The sequence below is a fragment of the Egretta garzetta genome, unplaced genomic scaffold (assembly GCF_000687185.1).
Source record: "Egretta garzetta isolate BGI_Z169 unplaced genomic scaffold, ASM68718v1 scaffold583, whole genome shotgun sequence".
Classification (NCBI taxonomy): Eukaryota; Metazoa; Chordata; class Aves; order Pelecaniformes; family Ardeidae; genus Egretta; species Egretta garzetta.
In genome coordinates this window covers 91,787-112,706 of record NW_009259189.1, presented here as the reverse complement: position 1 = coordinate 112,706, position 20,920 = coordinate 91,787, and the positions used below count along the sequence as shown (strand labels likewise).

Sequence of the window (20,920 nt, the reverse complement as noted above, 5' to 3'; positions counted from 1 at the left end):
ACAGATTTAGAATGATTACTTTGGCATAAATGTCTCATTTATCTTCTTGTTTGTTACAGGGCAGAGACACAAACAAGGCAGCTTTTTTGCAGAGAGGGAGAGGAAAAAACTTCAGGCTCTTTCTGCGGGATTAGTAATAAATTATATTTGCTTTACAGGAGGGCCATGAAAGTAGGTTAAAAAAAAAAAGTCCTCGAAACTCATATGGCTATTTCCTGCAAGCTCAAGGTGTCTGTTTCCGTCTTGGTTTTTTTTTTCAGTTTGTTGGACAAACAGCTGAAGTTATCAAACAGTTTGTTACACATGAACCATTTAAGTTAAATCACCCATTTATACCTTTTCAGAACACAAAACATGCAGGTGTTTCCAGATGTTGATATTTATTATTTAGGTAGTAAGGAGGCCTTGTAAATTATATAGATTTGACTAGATGGTACCACTCTAACCTATTGTGGTGTTTTAGTGTTTTCTCTAGGATTCAGCCAGGCTTGTATCCGACTGCCGCAGATTGCCTGGAAAACAGACCTTTTTAGCTCTGCTGGCAGCGTAATTGAGAGCATAAGGGTCTTGTACTTGAGCTGCTTGGTCCTCAGAGGAAATCTGAAAGCTAAAAACGTGCAAGGGAAGTGTCAGAGATGACTGTGAAGGAAATCAGTAGGCGAGGAAGGAAGTCAGAAAGAAAGACCTGATTGCAAGGTGGTTTGAAGGAGGGTTTGATGTCGAACTGCAGCAGAGGTCCAAAACGAGGACCAGATTTTGACCCCTTACTACAAAGAGGTGGAAACCTTGTGTGTTTGCCAGATTACAGAATTCGACCTTTGGCATGTCAACATTACTACATTACTTTCTTTTTCTTTTTTTATTGTAAACTCAGATTAATGTCGATGTCTGTGTAAGGGTAGCGGGCTGCTATTCCAGTGGCAGAGTTTGAAATAACATCAGCTGGCTGTCTCTTGCCACCCTCTGGGGATATATATTTTTTTCTTTTTTTAATATTTCACAATATAGTTGCATTTAGAGGTATCAAGGGTCATTTACTAAACAAAGTAGCTCAGGTATCGAAGCAGTATATCTGCAAGCATAGCCCTCTGCTTTGGCTAATTAGTCTTGCTGCAGTGATTATAAAGCATGGCTACTTAGACAGATGCAGCTCCTGGTGTCTTTGGGATAATTAAGTTGAATAAGCGTGCCCCATATTGGTACATAACCCTTGCAGCAACAAGGCCATGTTTTTTATTGGTATCGCTAAATAACTCTACAAGTAGAAAGTCACCTTTTTCTGCCAGTGCAACTTAATCCCCAGTTGCAGGACAGACAGCCTTGGCAAGTGAATTTCCTCACAGCGCATGTACTGTGTAGGGTTATCTTCAGATGCAGAAACTACCAGCTCTTCTAGTGGAGGCAGGCAGAATTTCCTGCTTGTAATTGGATATAAAACCACTATACTGATCAACACACGATCGACACGCGTGAGAAATGTGCAGATCTTCAAAGCGGAGGGTGCAAAGCACTGCTGATAATCCTCCCTCAGCATCCCTTTAGTAAAATTATCATGCAAGAGTCCACATAGGAAACAATCTGTTTTTTTAGCAAAAGTAGTCTCAGAAAAGATTCAGACATGCCTGGTTTTACTGACAGTTTGGGAGATAGAGAAAACATCAGTGCGTGTTTCCGCTCTGGTCTACATTGCTGCTTTTGCTCTTGCTGACTTTTTGTCTTCAGGCTCGCAGCTCGCTGGTGAGAAATCCCTGCTGTTTGGCACAAGAAGTGCTTGCGAGAAACGCCAGGGCAGCTTTCACGGTAGGACGGCAGTACTGGTTCCTCTCCTGGCTAGATTTCAGGGCGGTGGTGCTTTGGGGTCTGAGCTGAAAGGGCTTTGGCATGGTCCAGGTGCCCTCAGTAGCTATCCCCGCTGGAAAGGTAGGAAGTGTTCAGCTCACACAACTGGGGATGCAGTCGGGGCTTTATCAATATGCTAGGGGTTTGAGTCCATTGCATGTGTTTTAGTGCTGGCTGAAAGTCTGAAATCGTTAGGACAATGTGAGAAAAAAGGTTGAATCCTATAACAGAGTATATTTCCAGCCTTTTTGGTCTTTTTATTTTGTAATGTCATCTACAAAGTACTATTTTTTGTTAAGAACAGGCATAGGATTAATTGTGCTGTAAAGATTTTAGGGCGTTTGTTTTAATGATACCTATGAATAATTTATGAGTAGTGGCTCAATAAGCACTGAGGCCTCTTCCATACCTAGAGAAATTTAAACATTGCTCTCTCCTGTAGTTTTGATGCAGAGTTACATTCACTGAGGACACAGAGATTGCCTCCCCCTCCTTCCTCCTCTGAGTCTCTGCGCGTTTCAATGACAGTTGGTGGGTGACAGGGTGGGAGGCCAGCTCTGATGGCTGCCTGGTTTTGGTGTGTTTTGGGGAACAGGGCAGCTGTCCCTGCAGTGATGCTGAGAGCGGCCGGGCACTGGGTTGAAAACCGGTACCTCAGCAGGGACTCCCCAGATCGTAGCCACTGCTTTGTCCCAGGGTGACTTTATCTTACCTCTGCGTTTTGAAGCTTCGAGGGGTTTTCCTTAAAAAGAAGAACATTTGAATATCTTCTTGCAATGGTTTGCCACCAGCAAAGGAGAGCTGTTGCTCAGCTGTGTGGCTTACTGTCGTTTCGCAATGTTTCCCTCTGAGGAGCCATTTCTGCCTTCACCTGTGGTTGCTTCGCTCTTAGAGGCGGCTGACCTTTTCTTACACATACCAGAGCAGGCTCTTGGTTTTCAAGCATCAGATCATTTTCTCAGAGGGTGGGTTTTTTGGCTTGTTTTTACTGCCTCAAACGTGTGGTGAGAACGCGGAGGGCGTTTTTTGCAATTTTACAGTACAGCTGGTGTAGTTGAGGGAGAGAGACTGAACATCTTAAAGGTAATGGAGCTGCTGTGCCTTAGCACAGCTTTTTTCTAAGAGACGTCCTATCCTCCTGCCCATGGTTTCACCAAGGCTGTGACCTGACCTGGGACATCTGCCAGTTGATCACAGTCATTGAATTTACCTGATCTGGAGGGTGTGCAGGCATCTAAGTGACTCTTCTGTGCAGCCCCAGTTCAAGAGCAGGTTGGAAATGTTGACGCTTCTGTGCCAGACTCAGCGCTGCATCCAGCTTTAATGGCGGCCCACAGAAATAACACAGATGGCAGAAATTAAGTAGAGCTCTCTGATGCTCGACCTTGTCTGCGGCACACAGTAGGACACCCTACTGCTTGTCAGCAAAGCCAGTAGCTGTGGAGGGCTCCAAAATCACATGTGCTGGCCAGGCACCAGCGGGTCTTGTGCTGCTGATCTGTGGGCAGCAGGGATTTTTGTATGGTATGGGGGAGCTGAGGTCTCTGGGCTCTGTCTGCGCCCACTGGGCTGCCTGCAGGGTGTGCACGGACCAGAGTAGGTTCCTCAGTCTGAACCTCCTCGCAGCTTTACATGGGGGAAACGAAAACTGGGGGAGGGACTGCAGCTTGAGCCAGAGCCACCCAGGGCTGACGAGGAGCTTGTTTCAATCCTTAGCAGCTAGACGGATGGTGTCTCCAGCCTGCTGTCCCGCTAGCGTGTCAGGAGGTGACATCCACTGAATCCAGAAAATGAAATCCTTTGGTACTTAACCTGCCATTAGTAATCAGGTGTCCAAATTTATCGTACAGCTGCGGCACCCTTACAGAAGGACTGATTTTTATAATGACAGGGGCCCAGAGCTGTCAGCAGGGAAAGGACCTGGGAGCAGCTGCCAGTCTGCAATGATTCTTGCCCATCTGCTGTGCAGATACTGCAGGGAGCTCCATGGTGCTTAGATAAGTGATAAGTGAGGTCCACGCTGCCACCCCAGCAATGCGAGGTCCTGGTCATGCACCCCTATAGAGTTCTGGGATCTGGATGTGGCCCTGTACCATTACATACATTGAGAGCAATCTCTTGTCTTTGAGCATGAGTTTTTTGACCCCATTGGCCTTTTAATAAACAACAGAAAAGTAACTTCAAAAAATAAGTTGGGTCTAGCTCCCCAGCAAGCAAATGATGCATCTCCCAGCATCCTCCTTGGGCCATTGCACGTCCCTGGTAACCCCCTCTCTGTATGAACTTCAAAAGGAGAGAGCTGTCATCTGAGAAAACGATGGACAAAAGCACCAGCATCCTGGGAGTGCAGCCTGATGCTATGCCTATTATCAGCTGCTAAGCAAAGTGTGTTTATTTTAGCACAAAGGCACTAGTGACTAAGCTTGAAATATTCTGAAACTGGTGCTGAAATGACCTCGAGGTCATCCTGAAGGTCCCACAGCTAAACAGATTAGACAGACATGTTAGGGATGAGCAGCACATAAAAGCACAAGGCTCAAACCTCCTGTCAGGAAGAGGATCAAGAAATCTTGTAACAACGGGTGAAGATGGTAGGGTTGAAATGCAAAAGAATTTTAACTGTCTGAATTTTTTCAGGTGAGAGATTAGCTAAATTCAGGGTGAAGTGAAAGTGAAATACAGTCAGGAGCCAGCAGCTTGAGACATGTAGTCGAGCAATTGATCCTGAAAGCGGCAAGCCACACATTAATATTCCTGGGTTTATCAAAGGATATTGTCTCTGTAGTCATGATGTATATTATTTAAAGTGATGCATATTTAAAATGATGCATATTTAAAGTAGGCAGCGATCGATATGTGATTCTTTATATGCCATTTCAAAGTTCTCAGTACTTCCTTGTGGTGAAATTATGACAGCAACTCGATGCTCAAGCGAAACCTTTGCCAGCCGCTGTAGGCACACAGTCAGAAGTATTGTTTTTAAGAGGGACTTGTTTAATTTAAGGTGCCGTCCCGTGGCAGGGAGCTCAGCACAGGGGGAGAAGCTGCTGCTACCCTGCTCTGCACAGTGGGGCAGTCCCAGCACGGCTTGTGTTCCTGGTGTGGCCACAGCCAGAACGTGCATTTCCCAGCTCTGCTGGGACGGTCCCCAGCACAGCCTGGGGAAGTGAGCTTTTCCTGCATCTTGCTTTCCCATGAAAGCAAGGACGATGAGGAGATGCTTCCTCACCTCAAAGGGGTGGTGGGAGGAGAAGTCCATACCGATGTGGACAGGGAGAGGCTGGGAGCAGCAGAGGAAGAAATTGTCTCTGCATGCACCACTCCTGCAGCAGCTGCAGGGGTACCTAGTTACTTGCTTTTTTGGCAAATTTCCATTTATGTTTCTGCCAGAGGCTTAAAGAGAGTTATGGAGAGGAGCTAAAAATAGTCAAAATGACCACTTCTTCCCTAAATAAAGTAATTAAATCATTCCAACCCCTTTTCCTCAAAGTGTTTTTGGTGTCAGGACCTCTTCCTCATGGGCCCATGTAATGCCAACAGCCAAACTATAAATCCTTTATAAAGGGGCTTATGCCTCTGCTGAATAAGCTTGCAGCAGAAGCCCAAACACAGTGTGTGTCACCTTCTCTGAAGGTCTGTTGCCATCAATCTTGACCTGCTAATGTCACAGGGTTAAAAATATACCGGGTGCAGAATGGCTGGTAAATGCTGGTTTTGTCACTGTGGAAGAATGACGTGGTGGCAGCAATCCAAACTTCATTCCCTCTGCCGTGACGGCTGCTGCTCTCGTCATCCAAAGAAGTGTCTCCTCATTGCATGGCTCCATGTCTTATGTTTTTCCTCACTGCTGCCAGCTTGTCTTTAAGGAGAGACATTGCATGCAGGTGGAAAGTTGCTTAGGCACCTGCCTGTTGCACTAAAGTGGAGCCCTAGCGCTACTGCGTAATGTAAAATCAAAGTTAAGTGGTTTTTGTTTTTTATTTTTATGAGTGCCAAATCCCAATACTGTATTTAAATCAGCGGGAGATTTTGGGGGGCACTTCTTGCTGCATTAGGCTTATTGTTAACTCGCTTAGGACCACCGTTGGCAAGGGTGCTGCAAATCCAGGTATCCTCATACCTCTCTTTCCCCTCCTCAGGAATTGGGACTCTGCGACTGCCAGCGAGCGTGCCGGCCTTACCTGTGGATGGGCAGGCACACAGGAGGGGTTATCCTACAAATACACACCCTGGGTTATGGGCCACAAAGCTAATGCATCCAAGATTAGATACTTTTTACTTTGGGTTCCAGGTCCTGCTTTGGTGTCGGCAACCTTGGCAAAGCATCAGGGTGGGTGAGAGAAATCAGAGCAGGATGCTTTTGGGTTTGTCAGGTTTTCTTCCATGTCCCGTGTGACACCCACGTTGGTGAAAGGATGGGCTGGCCTGTGGATAACACGATTGTCCCCAGCAGGGATTAGAGGAGAAGAGGGGACAACAAGCGTGTCAGGGCAGTGTGCTTCCGGCTCCTACGCCGCCTGGTAAAGATGCGGCTGAGCAACGCCTGCAGCTTGACCACAAAGCTGCTGCACATGCAAACCTGGGCTTGTTCCTGGAGAAACGCGCCGCCACGTCCTCTGCCCGCCTTGCTGGCTGAAACCTGGGCTGGGCACTAAGGGCCACTGGTGAAACGCTGGTCTGGCTGAATCAACTGGCAAAACTTTAGAGCTTCACTAGAGCATCTCCATTTCCCAAGGAGCAGCACGAGTTGTTTCCCAGCCTGAGAGTGCCCTCTGGCGTGTGCAGGAGACGGTAAAGCTCTTAATTTATTTAAGTGGATTTACTTGGCTTCCTCCTTTTCTTAATACTTTGCAGCTAGCACAGTCGAGGGCTGCCAGGTAGGTGCATGCCATAAAGCACCGAGAAGTGAGCTCCAGACCAGTCCCATGTGTCATCTGCATTTATACACCTAGCAGATGATGATAACTTTTTAATTATACATGCATATGTATAATATGCCCAGGCCCAGGGCCCTGGTGTCTCAGTTCCGATTTCCTTCCAGCAATGCCTGGCAGGTCCCCGAAACGAGCCTGCGGCAGGTCCTGCTCCAGCTGTGCCCGGCAGTGCTGCTCCCCTGTCCTGGGCACTGCCTCCGGGCATGGGCTTGGGGCTCCTTCACTGAGCAGACAGAGCAAGCAGAGCCACGCCAGTGCTAGGCTGCATTTCAAACCCCTGGCTAAATAGGGAAACTGGGCTGCAAAGAGGTAGTAGCAGCTTTTTATAAACAAACAAAACCTAGCCCATTCCTCCAGGGGGAAGGCAGGGCATTTAGAAGAAGTGGCAGCAGCCTGAGCATGTGTTGCCATAGTTGTGTGGAACTGAAAATAGACGGTGAATGTGAGGCATAAACACAAAAACTGCAGTAAATATAAATCTTCCCCATGTGTAGAGTCCTTTCTTGGAAAAACTTTGTCATCTTATCTCTGTTAGGACATTCTGGTTTGAAAAAAATATATTTTTCTTTTACGTGCTTTCAGATTTTTGTTGGCAGCCACAGTAATGAATATGCTGGTAGGGAGCAGAGTGAAGCGTGTTCGGTGCTCTGCTGTTGCACTCTACTGGAGGCAGACCGGGTGGTCAGGTATTGCAGTGGCTTATCTGGCAGCTGCTGGTTGAAGGCACCTTCTAGTGGAACAGCATGGGAGGTTACATTTTGAGGAACGGTGTGGCTCACCCCCTGCATGCCCTTTCTTCTCCTTGCTCCTCTCCTGGGGTGTTTTCTGGTGTGAGTCACAGTACCCTCACTTGCTCTTGCCCCAGGTTATTTCATCTTGTAATCTGCCAGGAGGTGGTCCAGGCTTGCAAAGCTACCTCCTCCTGCCTGGAGGTGAGACTGTTGTCCAGATCCAGCAACTGCCCGTGGAAGAGGAGATGGGGTTCATCGCACTGGAGGCTGGGAAGGCCCATGCCAGGGTTGTGTGCTCTTCTCCATCTGTGCAGCGGCCATGCTTGGATGTCCTCATTGTTGCTGTCTTCTCATCAGCCAGTTTTTGCTCACATTTTCTCCTCGCTCTTTGCTGACCTTTCTCTTCTCTCTTTGTTTTTCCCTCAGGTCGAAAGCTGAGAGGAAAAGCCTTTTATTTCGTCAATGGCAAGGTGTTCTGTGAAGAAGATTTCCTGGTAAGCACACAGCTCATCCTTGTGCTGGCATGTCTCAGCCTCTCTGACAGACACACAGCCTTTCTGCCCAGCAGCTTTGCCCACATTTCACCCGGCTCTAGTCCAGCATCCTGCCTGGCCCTTCTGCTCCCCCTTTACCCAGTGCCAGCCCCAGCCATGGTGGCCACCCACATGTGGTACTGGAAAAGACCATGGTTTTGCAGTGCAGAGCCTGTAGTTGAAGCCATAGCCTCTGGCAATGGCTCCTTCAAAGCGTATCTCTGTGGCCATGCTGTGGAGACAGGAGCAAGATGAATGGCTACAGAAGAATCGATGAGTGAATTTCACTTTCCAGTGAACTGGCTTTGCTTGGGCCTCTTAATGGATGTCTTTCTGTTGCACTCAATGGATTTTGTGTGAACGTGCCTGAGCATGAAGCAACCCCGTGGTCCTCGGCTGGTGGAGGTAAAAAGCCGTATACCCCCCTGCCCTCCAGCCCTCACAGATTAAGCCATAGATTGAGACATGAAAAAGTCATATTTGCCTGTTTATTGGGGAAGTCTAGTGATTTCTGTCAGAGAGAAGTGAGTTAATCTTCTTTGCTCTCATCAGTATTTTCTACCCAGGCTGAAAATGGAAAGACTGGTGCATCTAAATGCATCTAAAATATTTCATTTTTCCAGTTTGCACTTCCACCATTCAGACAGGACTGAAACCTTGGACAGATGATGTGTTGTGCCTGAGGTGCATGGCGTGGACATGACAGGTGGTTCCTTACCATTAGATCTTAGCAATAGCAGCAAGAAAGGTGCCCCAGGCCAAAAAGGAATGTTATACTACCAAAGAGCTGGTATAATAGTATAGTATACTCATAGTATAGTAGACCTCTCCAGTGGACCTCTGACAGTGTAACCAAAGGAAGAATTTGGCTTTACAAGCCTATATATACAGACATTGTGATAAACACAAGTAAGTGCTTGGCGTGTAGATTCACATGGTCAAATAAGAATGTACGTCTTATTAGTAAATGCCTTATCTGCATGTGCATTTATGGTATTTACTTATATTCTTAATTAAACTTAAATTTAGGACTTGAAAGTTACAGGAACCTCCATCTGAACAGTGGAAGTCCGATGTCTGTATAGAATATCCTCTAGGGACCCATCCAAAGCTTCACAAACTAAAAAAAGCACTGGAAAGTTTAGCTTGTGTAAGGAGTACAGAAAAAAGCCAAGCACATAACGCCCCATAATATGCTGTTGTTTATGCTCGACTAGCCTTGCGAAATTTTAAGCCAATTCTTTTTTGTCCTTGCAGTATTCTGGTTTCCAGCAGTCAGCTGACAGGTGTTTCATTTGTGGTCATTTGATAATGGACATGGTAAGTGATAATTGCTTTAGGAGAAAAAATCCCACAGCTTTTTAGAAGAATGCATCAAAAGCAAAATACATTCATATCCAGTACTGTCTGCTATCATCTGGTAGTCTGCCTAGTGTGAGATTGGTAGCAGAAAGAAAATCCACTAAGCCTGTTGTTGATTTTTGCGAGGAAGTGAGGCTGGCACCCTGCTGTATGCGATGCAGAGACTTTTTCTGCCTGTTTTGAGTGCAAATTGAAAATCAGAGCCTTCAGCTCTTTCATCCCCTTTCAGGCTTCCCTGGACAGTGTATTCGTAATCCTGTCAACGTTTCCTGCCCACAAGCGCCGTGGCTCTGCAGTGCTCCCTCGCTGTGGGGCATCAGTGCAGCTCTGCTGAGCCTGTTTTGTAGTCAAGCTGTGGCTTCCCACGTACCTTCAGGACGAAGCTGCTGTCTTGTTGCTGCTTGTTGTGGGTGCTGGAAGGTGTTTGGCTTATACCTTGGAGAACAGGCTCGACCCAGAGTATGTGGTCCAGACCTCAGTTCAGATCTGTCCAAGTCCTTGAAAACCATTCAGTAGATGGGCGGACATCATGCTGAAGCAGGCAGTTCTCACTAGCCTACAACAGGTACCATCCGTTCAAGATTTGCACGGCATGGGTCACGGCTCAGGGGATCAGCTGGCCCCTTTAACTGGCACCCAGCAGCATTCAGTTGTGGGTGATTCAGAGGGAGATGACAAATTCATGGTCATGTAGCTGGTGAGCTACAGCTGAGGCATAGAAATTAGGAATTTCTGAGCGGTTAGTTCACAGCACGCCTCCCAAGATTTTCTAATGCTTACCGTTAATTATCTTTGCTTGCCTGCTTACACTGGAAAGCACTAAACCAGGAAAAGCTATTTTATACTCAGAAATGGTATTCCAGGTAGTAATTGCTGCCCCAAAGCCAGCAGGGTGAATTGCAGCTGTTGAGTTCAATACAGTTTCCGTAGTCTGTGGTAATTAGAAAGCCAGGCTAGCAAGTACAAAGCTCTTGGATATCTAAGGCATTATAAACCCCTAGCAATAGTATTTGTTTCAGCCTCTCATGGAGAATATAAAGATGTATTTCCTTTTTTTGGCCTGCTACATCTTGCCTTGTGATCCTGCTAAGTATTCTCCAACTCTTGGCTTCAGAAATTACTTTCTTTCCTTTAAACTATGTCACTTCTATCCTTTGTAATGCTAAATACCTTGACTGAGACTCTAAGTTGTTTTCTTACCCATGCTAATAATTCATTTCTCTGGAACTAGGTGATATATATTGATTCCAGCTGCCCTTTCCATCCCTGTTAACTCATTTTTCTGATGAGGTGCCTGAAAAAACACACAGCCCCGCTGATGAATATGCAGCATTGTCTGATGTAAAGCTGCGTGTTTATTATTTTCACCTTTATTGGCTGCTCACATGCATTTTTCCTGTCTCTTGGTTTGTTGCAGATCCTGCAGGCTCTAGGGAAATCATATCATCCAGGCTGCTTCCGATGCGTGGTCTGCAACGAGTGTCTGGATGGTGTGCCATTCACCGTAGACGCTGAAAACAAAATCTACTGCGTCAGAGATTACCACAAGTAAGGGCAGAATAAACAGCAGAGATGTTCCAATCAATAAGCCTCTAATTTAGTTTTTCAGCTAATTAGGAAGCATGGATTAGTAAAATAGGGACAGGATTAGAAGGTAGAATTTTGAGGATGGGGCTAGACCCTAGAAATTCGTGATGTCTCTCCTCTTGCCCTGCCATCAACTTTCTGTGTAACTCTGAGGAAGTCACTTAACCCTTGGGCTTCAGCTGCCCCTTCTGCAGAGCAGAGATAGTGAGAAATAGTGCTCATTAAGTGTTCAGTGATGTAAGAAATCAGTCCACTCTAAAGACTGTGAATGGCCTGTTGAGATCAACGTGAGCTGCTTTTTGAGTAGTTACAGGGCTGAGTTTGACTTTTAAAGAATGCTTTTAGAAATCAAAGTGAAATTTATCCAGCTCTAAATTAAACAACCGATAAATCCACTTAAAAAAACCACTTGTCATTTAGTAAAATAAAATGGCTGTGCTCTTAGCTGGTAGTTATGATGTTAGAGCTGCCTACATTTTGAGGGACCATTTGGCTCACTTTGCTCCTTGCTCCGTTTTCTGAGCAGGCAGAGTATTAAGTGTTGCTCAGGCGACCGTTCTGTGTTGTGCCAAGATTAGAGTTGCCTCTGTGTGCCACTGCTGTTCTGAAATGATGCACGTTTCTTGCTAATTCATTTAATTATTTATTTATCGTGCTATGGTGTGTTATAAGGCCTTAAGGAACCTTACGGTCCCATGGTGTTTTCTCTGAGGTTTCCTGCCCTGGTGCAAGGCTGCCACTTCTTTTAATGTGTTTTTCTGGGGACAGTCCTGCTCTGTTTCTCCTCATTCTCTTTTCCAAATCTCTTAATAGCAGCCAAGATTTCTACAGTGGGTTTCTCTTTTTTCTGGCACTGAATGTAAAATGTAAGATTTTTTTTGCCTGACTGAGCAATGTGTGCCAAGCATTACTTTTAATCAATCCTAAAATGAATTTATGATCTCAGGATGTAAAGCTTGCCTGTGGATAAGTTATTTACAGCTGCAACTTTTCATCTTATCGCCGAGAGCATACAGGCCTCTCTTTTTGTGTTGATCTATAACTTGCCCTCACTTTCTCATTGCTTTTCCAGAGTTTTAGCTCCAAAGTGTGCAGCATGTGGACTTCCCATTCTGCCCTCCGAGGTGAGAGCCTTTTATTTCGTATCCCCTCTGGGGAGGGAGCAGTCATGTCTTAGGCCTTGCTCTCTCGTTCACACTTGACCCTATGTTGAGACACATGTCCTTGGGGATGGGGAGAGATGATCGCTTCCCCCAGCGTGCAACCTTTTGACCTAGGCTCATACACTCCCCTTGAGATGTGACTCTTCTTTTGAGTGGTAACAAAGCTTATTTCTGCTGAGCCAGGCTGCTTTTTTCATCTCCTGCAGGATTATAATGCTGTTAGTTTTATGTTCGGGATACCTCTCCTTCATGGCAATAAATGCTAATGGTGCTCATGAATGACCCCTGTGTGACCCCTCTGGGACAAACTCATTTTAATGCTTGGAGGAGGTGAATCTTGAGAAAAACCAATTTAAAATGCTGGGAAATGTGATATATTGACATTACCAAACCATTAATGCCTGATTTGGGATAGATGTGGCTGTTAAACAGAGAGAATTTGACATTTCTGATGTTACACATTAGAGGATAGCTGCAGTCGATGATGAAGCTTTACTGTAAAAATAACTGCAGGTGGCAGGATTTATTTGTGGTGTCCAACCAGCAGCTCGAATGCATTTGTTCAACATTCACATTGTTGCAGGAAGCAATCTAGAGAGTGCGTGTGTCTGATCCTGCTGTAATCCTTTGCAATTTCTCTTTTTGTTTGAATGCTTACAGGGGTCCGATGAGACTATTCGGGTTGTGTCCATGGACAAGGATTACCATGTGGAATGTTACCACTGTGAGGTAGGTCAGCAGCTTTCTCAGGGAGTGGGCACTTAATAGTGACAATTACTATTATTTTTAAGATGGAAATAAATGTCCTCCCTTCCAATGGCAGCAGATGAGCAATTCAAATCTTGCATTGTGCAACCCTTTCTATCAGTGGCTGAGAAATTTCCAGTTTGAGGACAAAAGTTTTTGCAGCAATGTGTCTCAGCTGCAATTTCATTTGCTATCCATAAAATCATGGGCAAAGGGTTAATTATCACTTTTAAACTTGGCGGTTTATTTGTTAATGAAGGAAAGGTGGTGACTTAGTAAGGTGCTGTTGCTGCCTTTCAGAAGCCTTGAGCTCCAGATCACATTAGTGTATCTGATTTCCAAGTCAGATTGTTCAAAAATGCTACAGCGATGACTGATCCTTTCTGGTGTAAGTTACCTCCCCTCCCATGGGAAACGAATGTGTCGTTGGGGCTGGGGAAAGGATATGGTTGCACAAAAAAATCCCGAGAGATGCCAGCTCTTAAACACCATTTGGTCTCCATGCAGGGCTTCCCAGAGAGCCTTCATACTTCTGCTCTGTGAATTAAAATAAATAGATGTCTTCTCTCACCATGCTCGTATGCAGTGGAAAGAGGCCCAGACTCAGCAGGCCGGTTTCACATCAGTACAGCTGCAATTAATGTAATGTGAAGACGTGAATCCTACCTGAGAGTGTAAGGAGACACGAGCACATTTAAAATACATAGGGTTGCACCTCTGCACAAAAGAAAGCTTATTCAGTAGAACTGCAGAAGACAGTTTGTACAAGGCTGCCCCTCAGAATGCCTGTGTCAGATGCTTTCCTTCTCGTGGCAAATGTTGGACTTTTTACTAGGAAGGAGCTGTTGGCTGGGCGTCTTCTCTGCTTGTCACAAAATCACCCTCCTGGGAGCCAGACCCCGCTTGACGGTGGAAGATGAACACATGCTCTAATAATTTGCATGGCCTCTCTTTGCAGGACTGCGGCATGGAACTGAACGACGAAGACGGGCATCGCTGTTACCCGCTAGATGAACATTTGCTTTGTCACTCCTGTCATCTGAAACACATAGAGAACGGCACTACCCCAGCAGCTGTGTACCAGCACCGCTATTAGCCAGTGTGGCCGACTTGGGAAAGCCCGGACAGAAGACTTGTTACGTGATCTCCCTCTCCCCACCCTCAGTTGATTTCCTGTGCATGTTTTTCACCAGTCGGGAATGTTCCTGTGAAAGGATATGAGAGATTTTTGCTGGATTCCCAGAGTCTCTATGCTTGTGAGTTCCAGCGGTATCAAACCATGTCTACTTGACCAAGAATGTGGCGTGTTACCTAAACTGATCAGTTTACTTTTACGTGCCTTTTTCTGCTCTCTGGAGAGTCCTCTTGGCTCATTATGGAAGATTCTTCAGTGAAAGCACAACTTGATGTCGTGCCTATGAACTCAGATTGTGCCACGCACAATTAAAAAGCCAGAGGCTGGCTTGCTCACCTGCCTGCCAGGGACATCCCGTCAGTCTACTAAGTGTTTTCTGACAAGCACATTTCATCAGACTCCCTGAAGGACATCAACCTATTAATACCAGTTTTTAGATACTCTCTCTCTTATTATTAATGCTTTAGGAAAAGAAAAGAAAGGGGTCTGTGCAGAATGGCACACTCAGACCTTCTAGTTAATTCTCCAAACTCTGGCATCCAAGTCTGTCTGTAAAAGCACCAACTCTCCAAGCACAAACCAGGCGTGCTGGCTGGCAGGTGGAGGCCGACATCCCATTTCAAACAGAACAAAAAACTGGAACAAGCTAGGCTATGCTACCACGGTGACTTGGGGCCTGGGCTTGCATGTCAGCGTGATACACAGGGGCCAATCTGGTGTGTCAGAGTCTGAGTAGCAGATTATATATGGAAAGGAAATGTCGGGATGCTGAAAGTGTGGACACTGGGGAAATCCAGCCTCATTCTTGCTTGCAGAGCTTGCTTTGGAAAAAAGCTCTCTGTGCACAGACACTTGCAGTTTTTCAGCTTGTCCCCACAGCTCAGCCCCCAGCCTGGCCACTCCTTTCTGTGGTGTTTACCCAGCGCAAAGCCATTTCATAACGGTGCTTATTTAGAGCTCTGGGAACAAACTCGAGATCGTTACAAAGGCTTTGTTACGCAGGGATTTAGAGCCCAGCTCCACAACCTGTACTCAAATGAGTATGTTGGTATAAACAGATTTGCTGCCATGAATAATAACAGCTTATCTGAGCAAGGGGTTAGGGAGTTTGGCCCTCGCTTTCTGTTCTGCTGAGAAAGCAGAAAGGCAGATCTTTTCTCTTTTTGACCCCCCCTACTTCATAGTCAAAGAAATCTGCTCCCCCAGTATGTGTTACATATAAGATAGATGTGCCTGCAGCGCATGTTCTGTAGGTACCAAAGCTGTGCATCCCCTCATGTACAGGTACAAAGCTTTTTTTTAATAAGAAGCTTTTAATTTAAAGTCTCAGATGCAGCCAGGGATCTTAGCTACCCTTTCCAACATATTGTCTGGAAAACTAGTTAAATCCTGATGTGTCCATGCTAAAGATGTAATGTCAGTTCTGATTGATAGAGGACGGGATGACCTTGAAGATCATTTTAGTGAGGAAACGATGATAAATTAGCTGAACAGTGGCACTGGGACTCCCGATGTGAGCCTGTGCCCAGAACCCACTAAGGTTCAACCAAACCTCTTTTCCCGTAGCATGAATGTAGCTAGATAGGTGCTGAAACTTCACACCATGTAGTCAGACTGCCTCATGTACCCATCTGGAACAGCACAGGGGCCAGCTGCAGCAAGCTGCCCACCTCTGCCCGTGATAATAAATACCATGGGCCTCCGTTTTGAGTGGTGCAAGTTGCCGTGCTGAGAATTACACGGAGGCACAAGCATCTGCTGTAAAACAGATGAAGACCAGTGGCCTGTTAGCACTCTCCGACGCATCTGTGTCGGCTTGCCTTGGCTGAACTGTGAACGTCTTAAACTGCCCAAGCCTTGGGAGCTTGGTGGTTTTGGCGTGGAGTTTCATCGGGCCGGCAGACCATCCAGCCTTCTGCCCCACAGGTTGGTCCTGTGCTGGAAACCATCCAGAGCCCCAGCTTTGGTGTAGTTTGGCTCTGCAGTGCTGTTTCTCCTGGGGACACGCAACCCCTCAGTGAGTGACCAGAAGCTCAAGGTGGGGGAACTTTCCCACTGCAGTATACATGGCTCTGGGGCATATATAATTCGGTGAGTTTCATCTGTGATTTTAGAGGAGGTAAAATTGACCCCAAGTATGCGAGCTTCCTGGAGCCTTACATTTGGCCTCCAAATGCTGGATAGGGAAGGGATGGGAACTGACACAAAATACAACTGGTGCTGCATCCAGGCAGTATGGAATGGGACAACGGAACACCCAGGGCAGACCCTGCAGCGTTCCCACCTGCAGCCCAGCTGGGCACGGAGCGGGTATCTCAAGGTGTGACTGTGATCTTAGGACTGTCTGAAGGGACTGAGGTGGGACATAGCGCCAGCTGAGTGTCCCTGGTAAATAATTCAGATGGTCCTGGGCAGGTGGTTCCCCTCTCTGAGCTTCCTTTGGCAGCACAGGCAGTGGGATATCAAAGTGGCTTCTGGAAGTGAGCTGGAAACACCAGCCCTGATCTGCTGTTCTGTCTCTGAGAGACCAGCTGTTACATGGCTCGTGTTTTTGCTAGCTCTTGATTTTTAGAGCAGCCCCTTGCACACATTTTCTGGCCTCCATTTTGGGAAGATCTGAAAACACTAGCGGGGCTGGTACTTTCATTTTAAGCTGTGGTTTAAACCACTGTCTCAGTCTTGCAGCTTCCCCACAACCCCAGAATAAATAAGCAGGCAGGAAGGGGAGGGGGAGAAGGGCAATTTTCCTTGGTGGAAAGCCTTGGGCAGCCTGTTTGTGGAGCCTCCTTTGCATCAACAGAAAGTTTGGCCTCTGCTCCCACATGGTGTCTTGTTACTCCTGTCAGCCATCCGTCCCGTATCCCTCAGCGCTGGGGACATGAAGGCTGCCCTACTTTCCGTTTTGAGGTCCAGCATAAATTATTAAGTGCCAATGCTCTCCTTTCCTGTATTTACAAAGAGCTAGAAAAGGACAAATGTGAAGCTATTGAAAATGGGGCGTGTGAGTTGGTAGGTTTGAAGCTGAAGTGTCTGCTGCCTTGCCCTGCTCCCCTGTGTGTGCTAACTTGCACCGCTCTTATCTTTGGGAGTTGGAATTCATTTAAGCTCCTTATTATTCCTGCCTTTTCTCCTAGGCTGCGGGTGTCCGAGTCCATGCTGACTGTCCCCAGCTTGTCCCTGGCTCTGCAGCTGCCTGATGGTGGGTCTGGTGGGGAGGCAGGGGAGGCTTCTTCTCCTCCTCCTCCTGACCCCCTGCCAGGCATCTGTGGAGCTTCCAGCCCTCACTGCTGCCTTCAGGCAGCTCCCCCAAAAGAAAAAAATGGGCGGGCGGGTAGCTCTGGAGCTGGAGGTGTGAGACTTTGGGTGCTCTGCAGACGAATTTCAGAAAACATGTTAAATTCTGCCTGTCACCCGCCTGATACACACTGGGTTTTGCTGTTCACATGAAGCTCGGTGTCTTTTTATTTTATTAAGATGCTGAAACATGCTCTGAAAAGTTAGTCCTAATTCCTCCCCCAGCATGCTCTTCTGGCTGATTTTAGGGTAAGGGACCCTTGGAAGTCCCATTGTGCTGGTAATGAGTAACTCACATGCAAATAGTTATTCAAGTGAATTCCATGAAACTTGCTTTCAGGAGCCCAGAGCTTAATAGATTTTTTTTTTTTTCCTTCAGATCATGCTGTTAAATTTCTATTGTTTAGAATTCGGAAACTCATTTAAATAGGGATTTTTTGCATAAAAGCCAGGGGAAAAGCCCCAGCTATAGAAGCAGCAGACATTTTTGTGTAATTTAAAGTGTAAGAAACACCTGTGATCAAAGTGATTTAGGAAACTGCCCTGACATTAAGTGCAAGGAACAGCATTTTCAAATATCCCTGTGAGGAGTGTTTGATGTGGTCTGTGGGTCTTCAGTTTCTGAGTTTCATTTTGGGGTTTTTTTAAATGTTTTCCCAGTCTTCCAGGGTTTAAATGGGGGGGGGTGGGGGTTGTAGATCTTTTTACTACAAAGTGAATAGCTCCTTGGTCTGGAAACAGTGGAGTACTTGTCAGTGTGAGGTGTGCCATGGCAGATGTGGAAGGGGGAAACTGGGCTCGTAAGAGCTGTATGGGTCTGGCTGGCCGTTTGAAAGGAAGGGGTATCTTTGGCTGCTGAGAGAAGAAAGCAAGTATCTTCCTGTGCTTTCTCCTTGTGCTGATTTATAGCACTGGGCAAATATTTGGCATCCCTGAATTTCAGTATCTGGGTCTTTTGTAAGCACTACTGTGACCTCCTCCTGTGCCTCCTGTGAGTTCATAGCCCTGGGTGCCAGCCCAGGGGCGTGCTCTTCCTCATGAATTTAGTCCTGATTTTGCAGTTCTGTATTTCCCTGGAAATTTTACCGCTTCATTATTTAAGCTACAGCAAAACCGAGTCCTTGCTTAAAGGAAAATGGACACGTGCTCCCCATCCTTACTTGAACACTTTGACCTGATGCTCCAAATTACCTGAATATCAGCCTGCTGCTGGTCGATGCAGCGAGAGCTTTGTGCTCTGCTTGCTGTTGCTAAGAAAATTGCATGAAGGACTCTGTCTGCATTAAATTTGAAGTACACAGGCAGGCAGTCCCACTGAAACCAGTAAGGCTGCACATGTACATGAAAATCAATGTGTGTGCGTAGGTCAGTGTTGGATCAAGGGCAGAGTGATTTTATTACAGAGCAGACATACCTGGGGATGAAGCTGCGGCAGTGTAAAAGTTGCCTTGAAAAGATTGCTGAAGCGGACTGCCAACGTTTTTGTTCAATAAACAAAAATATGTACTGAAGCAGCAGGGGTGCACAGAGAAAGAAGGATGTGACTTTAAAAGTATAGTAGCTGTAAGGAAAAGAGGGTGGGTGATTACAGAGAGCAGGGGAGAAGGTGGCACGGAGGGGATTTGCTTTTGTTTGTCATATTCCTGGACATTTATTAGAGGGGGTTTTGAGGGGAAGTGCACCTGCGTACACTGGTCTGGACCGTGCTTCTTCCATGTCGGCCTCGGCTGCGTGCTCCGTGTCTCCTTTTGGGATCGCGTGTGCTGTCGTGTCTGTGCGCATGGACACGGGGCACATGCTGCCTGCAAGAGACCTGCCTTTCACACCTCTGTGCCCGTGCCAAGTGCTTGTAGATGCATTTTGAGCAACCTTCTGTGTGTGAATGTAAGGACAAGTTGACCCAGGCTTCTTGCTGGAGAGACATCTCTGGAGTCAGTACCTGCAGGCAGGGAAAGGCTATGGCCAGATATGTGTCCCTTTCCCCCCATCCTCTGAGGCCGAGCACCAGCATCACCGGGAGAAGCTGGGGGGGGGTGGGGGTGGGGGTGTTGCCTCTCTGGTCACACTGCATTTGCACGTTCATTCTTCTTTTCCGTTTCTGCGTCCTGCCACTCGCTGGCTGCAGTGGCACTAGGTGGATTTACTGCAGCCCATGGGGCAGACGTCTTCCTGCCGTGAGCCCAGACAGACCCCAGAGCTGCTCTTCTCACCCATCCGAAGGAGAAGCAAAATTCAGCTTTTCTGAGCAATAAAAATCCTCACCCTGCTTGCTTCCAGGGCAGCCAGAAGCTCGCGTGGCAATATGCATCAGGAGCCCACTAAGACAAGATGAGAGATGGGAAGAAACTGCTGCGCAGCAGGTCTGCGGTGCATGGCCAGGCGGGGACCCGGACGCGCACACGCAGGCTGTGGCTTTCTGTATCTGGAAAGCAAATCCAGAGCCTGGCTAGCGATACTGAACGGTACTAATTATTTTGTTTATGTTTCCTTCAAAGCTTGACTCCAGGAGAGAGTATTTTAGGATTTGTGCTGGTGTAACTAACCTTAGCCACCTGTGAACACAGCCCTCTTTTCTTCTGTGCTGTTAAAATATTTATAAAGGCAGAAGGCTGGCGGGGGGGGGGGGGGTGGGGGAAAGCCGCTGGCCTGTTGTGATTTCAGTGATTAAAGACAGTACCGTAAAGCAGTGCTCAGCGTCATGTCTTTCCTAAAATTACAATGCTTGTCATCTCCCAGAGTCCGCGGGGAGGGAGTTACGCTCTGAAGTCACTGTTTCCCAACTTCTGCCTTCCTCCTCTCCCCCCTGCCTCAGTAACTGAAGCAGGGACTGGTGGCGGGGAACCTCCTTAGTGGGGTCCACTGGGGATTTCCAGTCTTTCGCATACAGCTGGGATTTCACAGAATCGCAGAATGGCAGGGGTTGGAAGGGAGCTCGGGAGATCATCCAGTCCAACCCCCCTGCTAAAGCAGGTTCACCCAGAGCAGGTTGCACAGGACATCGTCCAGGCCGGCGTTGAATAAGAAGGAGACTCCACAACTCCCCTGGGCAGCCTGTTCCAGTGCTCTGTCACCCTCAAAGTGAGGAAGTTTTTCCTCATATTCAACTGAAACCTCTTATGTTTCAGTTTGTGCCCATTGCCCCTTGTCCTGTCGCTGAGCACCACTGAGAAGAGTCTGTCTCCGTCCTCGTCCTTGCTGTGGCTCTGCCTAAGGCTGTCCTGCTCCAGCATTCCTCCAGAAAGACCCTGACCCCCGGGGCAAGGATCTGGGTAGGGATGTCCTACGGGTGGGAGCAGGCTCCGGTCCCAGCGTGGGGGTCTCCTTTGGAGTGTTGGTGGGGAGGTTTTTGGGGGAGAGTTCCAGTGGTTCTGGGAGGCAGGCGTGGTGCCCCTTTAGGCTTCGCTGCACTCGGTGGCTGTAACACCTCATAGAATCATAGAATCATAGAATGTTTTGGGTTGGAAGGGACCCCTAGAGGTCATCTAGTCCAATGCCCCTGCAGTGAGCAGGGACACTGCTAACCAGATCAGGTTGCTCAGAGCCCCGTCCAACCTGGCCTTGAACGTTTCCAGGGATGGGGCCTCCACCACCTCTC

The 20,920-nt window shown here is 47.2% G+C and overlaps 1 protein-coding gene across 1 annotated transcript in view; it reads left to right on the top strand.

Annotated features, from left to right (window-relative positions):
• Positions 1-16,285, top strand: part of LIMD1 (LIM domains containing 1) — a 32,911-nt gene extending 16,626 nt beyond the window's left edge. Inside the window, exons 4-9 of the mRNA XM_035891340.1 lie at positions 7,931-7,998; positions 9,295-9,357; positions 10,817-10,947; positions 12,059-12,110; positions 12,810-12,878; positions 13,855-16,285. Of these exons, the coding sequence (XP_035747233.1) occupies positions 7,931-7,998; positions 9,295-9,357; positions 10,817-10,947; positions 12,059-12,110; positions 12,810-12,878; positions 13,855-13,992 (521 nt within the window). The 3' untranslated portion in view covers positions 13,993-16,285. The remainder of the gene's footprint in view (positions 1-7,930; positions 7,999-9,294; positions 9,358-10,816; positions 10,948-12,058; positions 12,111-12,809; positions 12,879-13,854) is intronic.
• Positions 16,286-20,920: the final 4,635 nt, after the last annotated feature.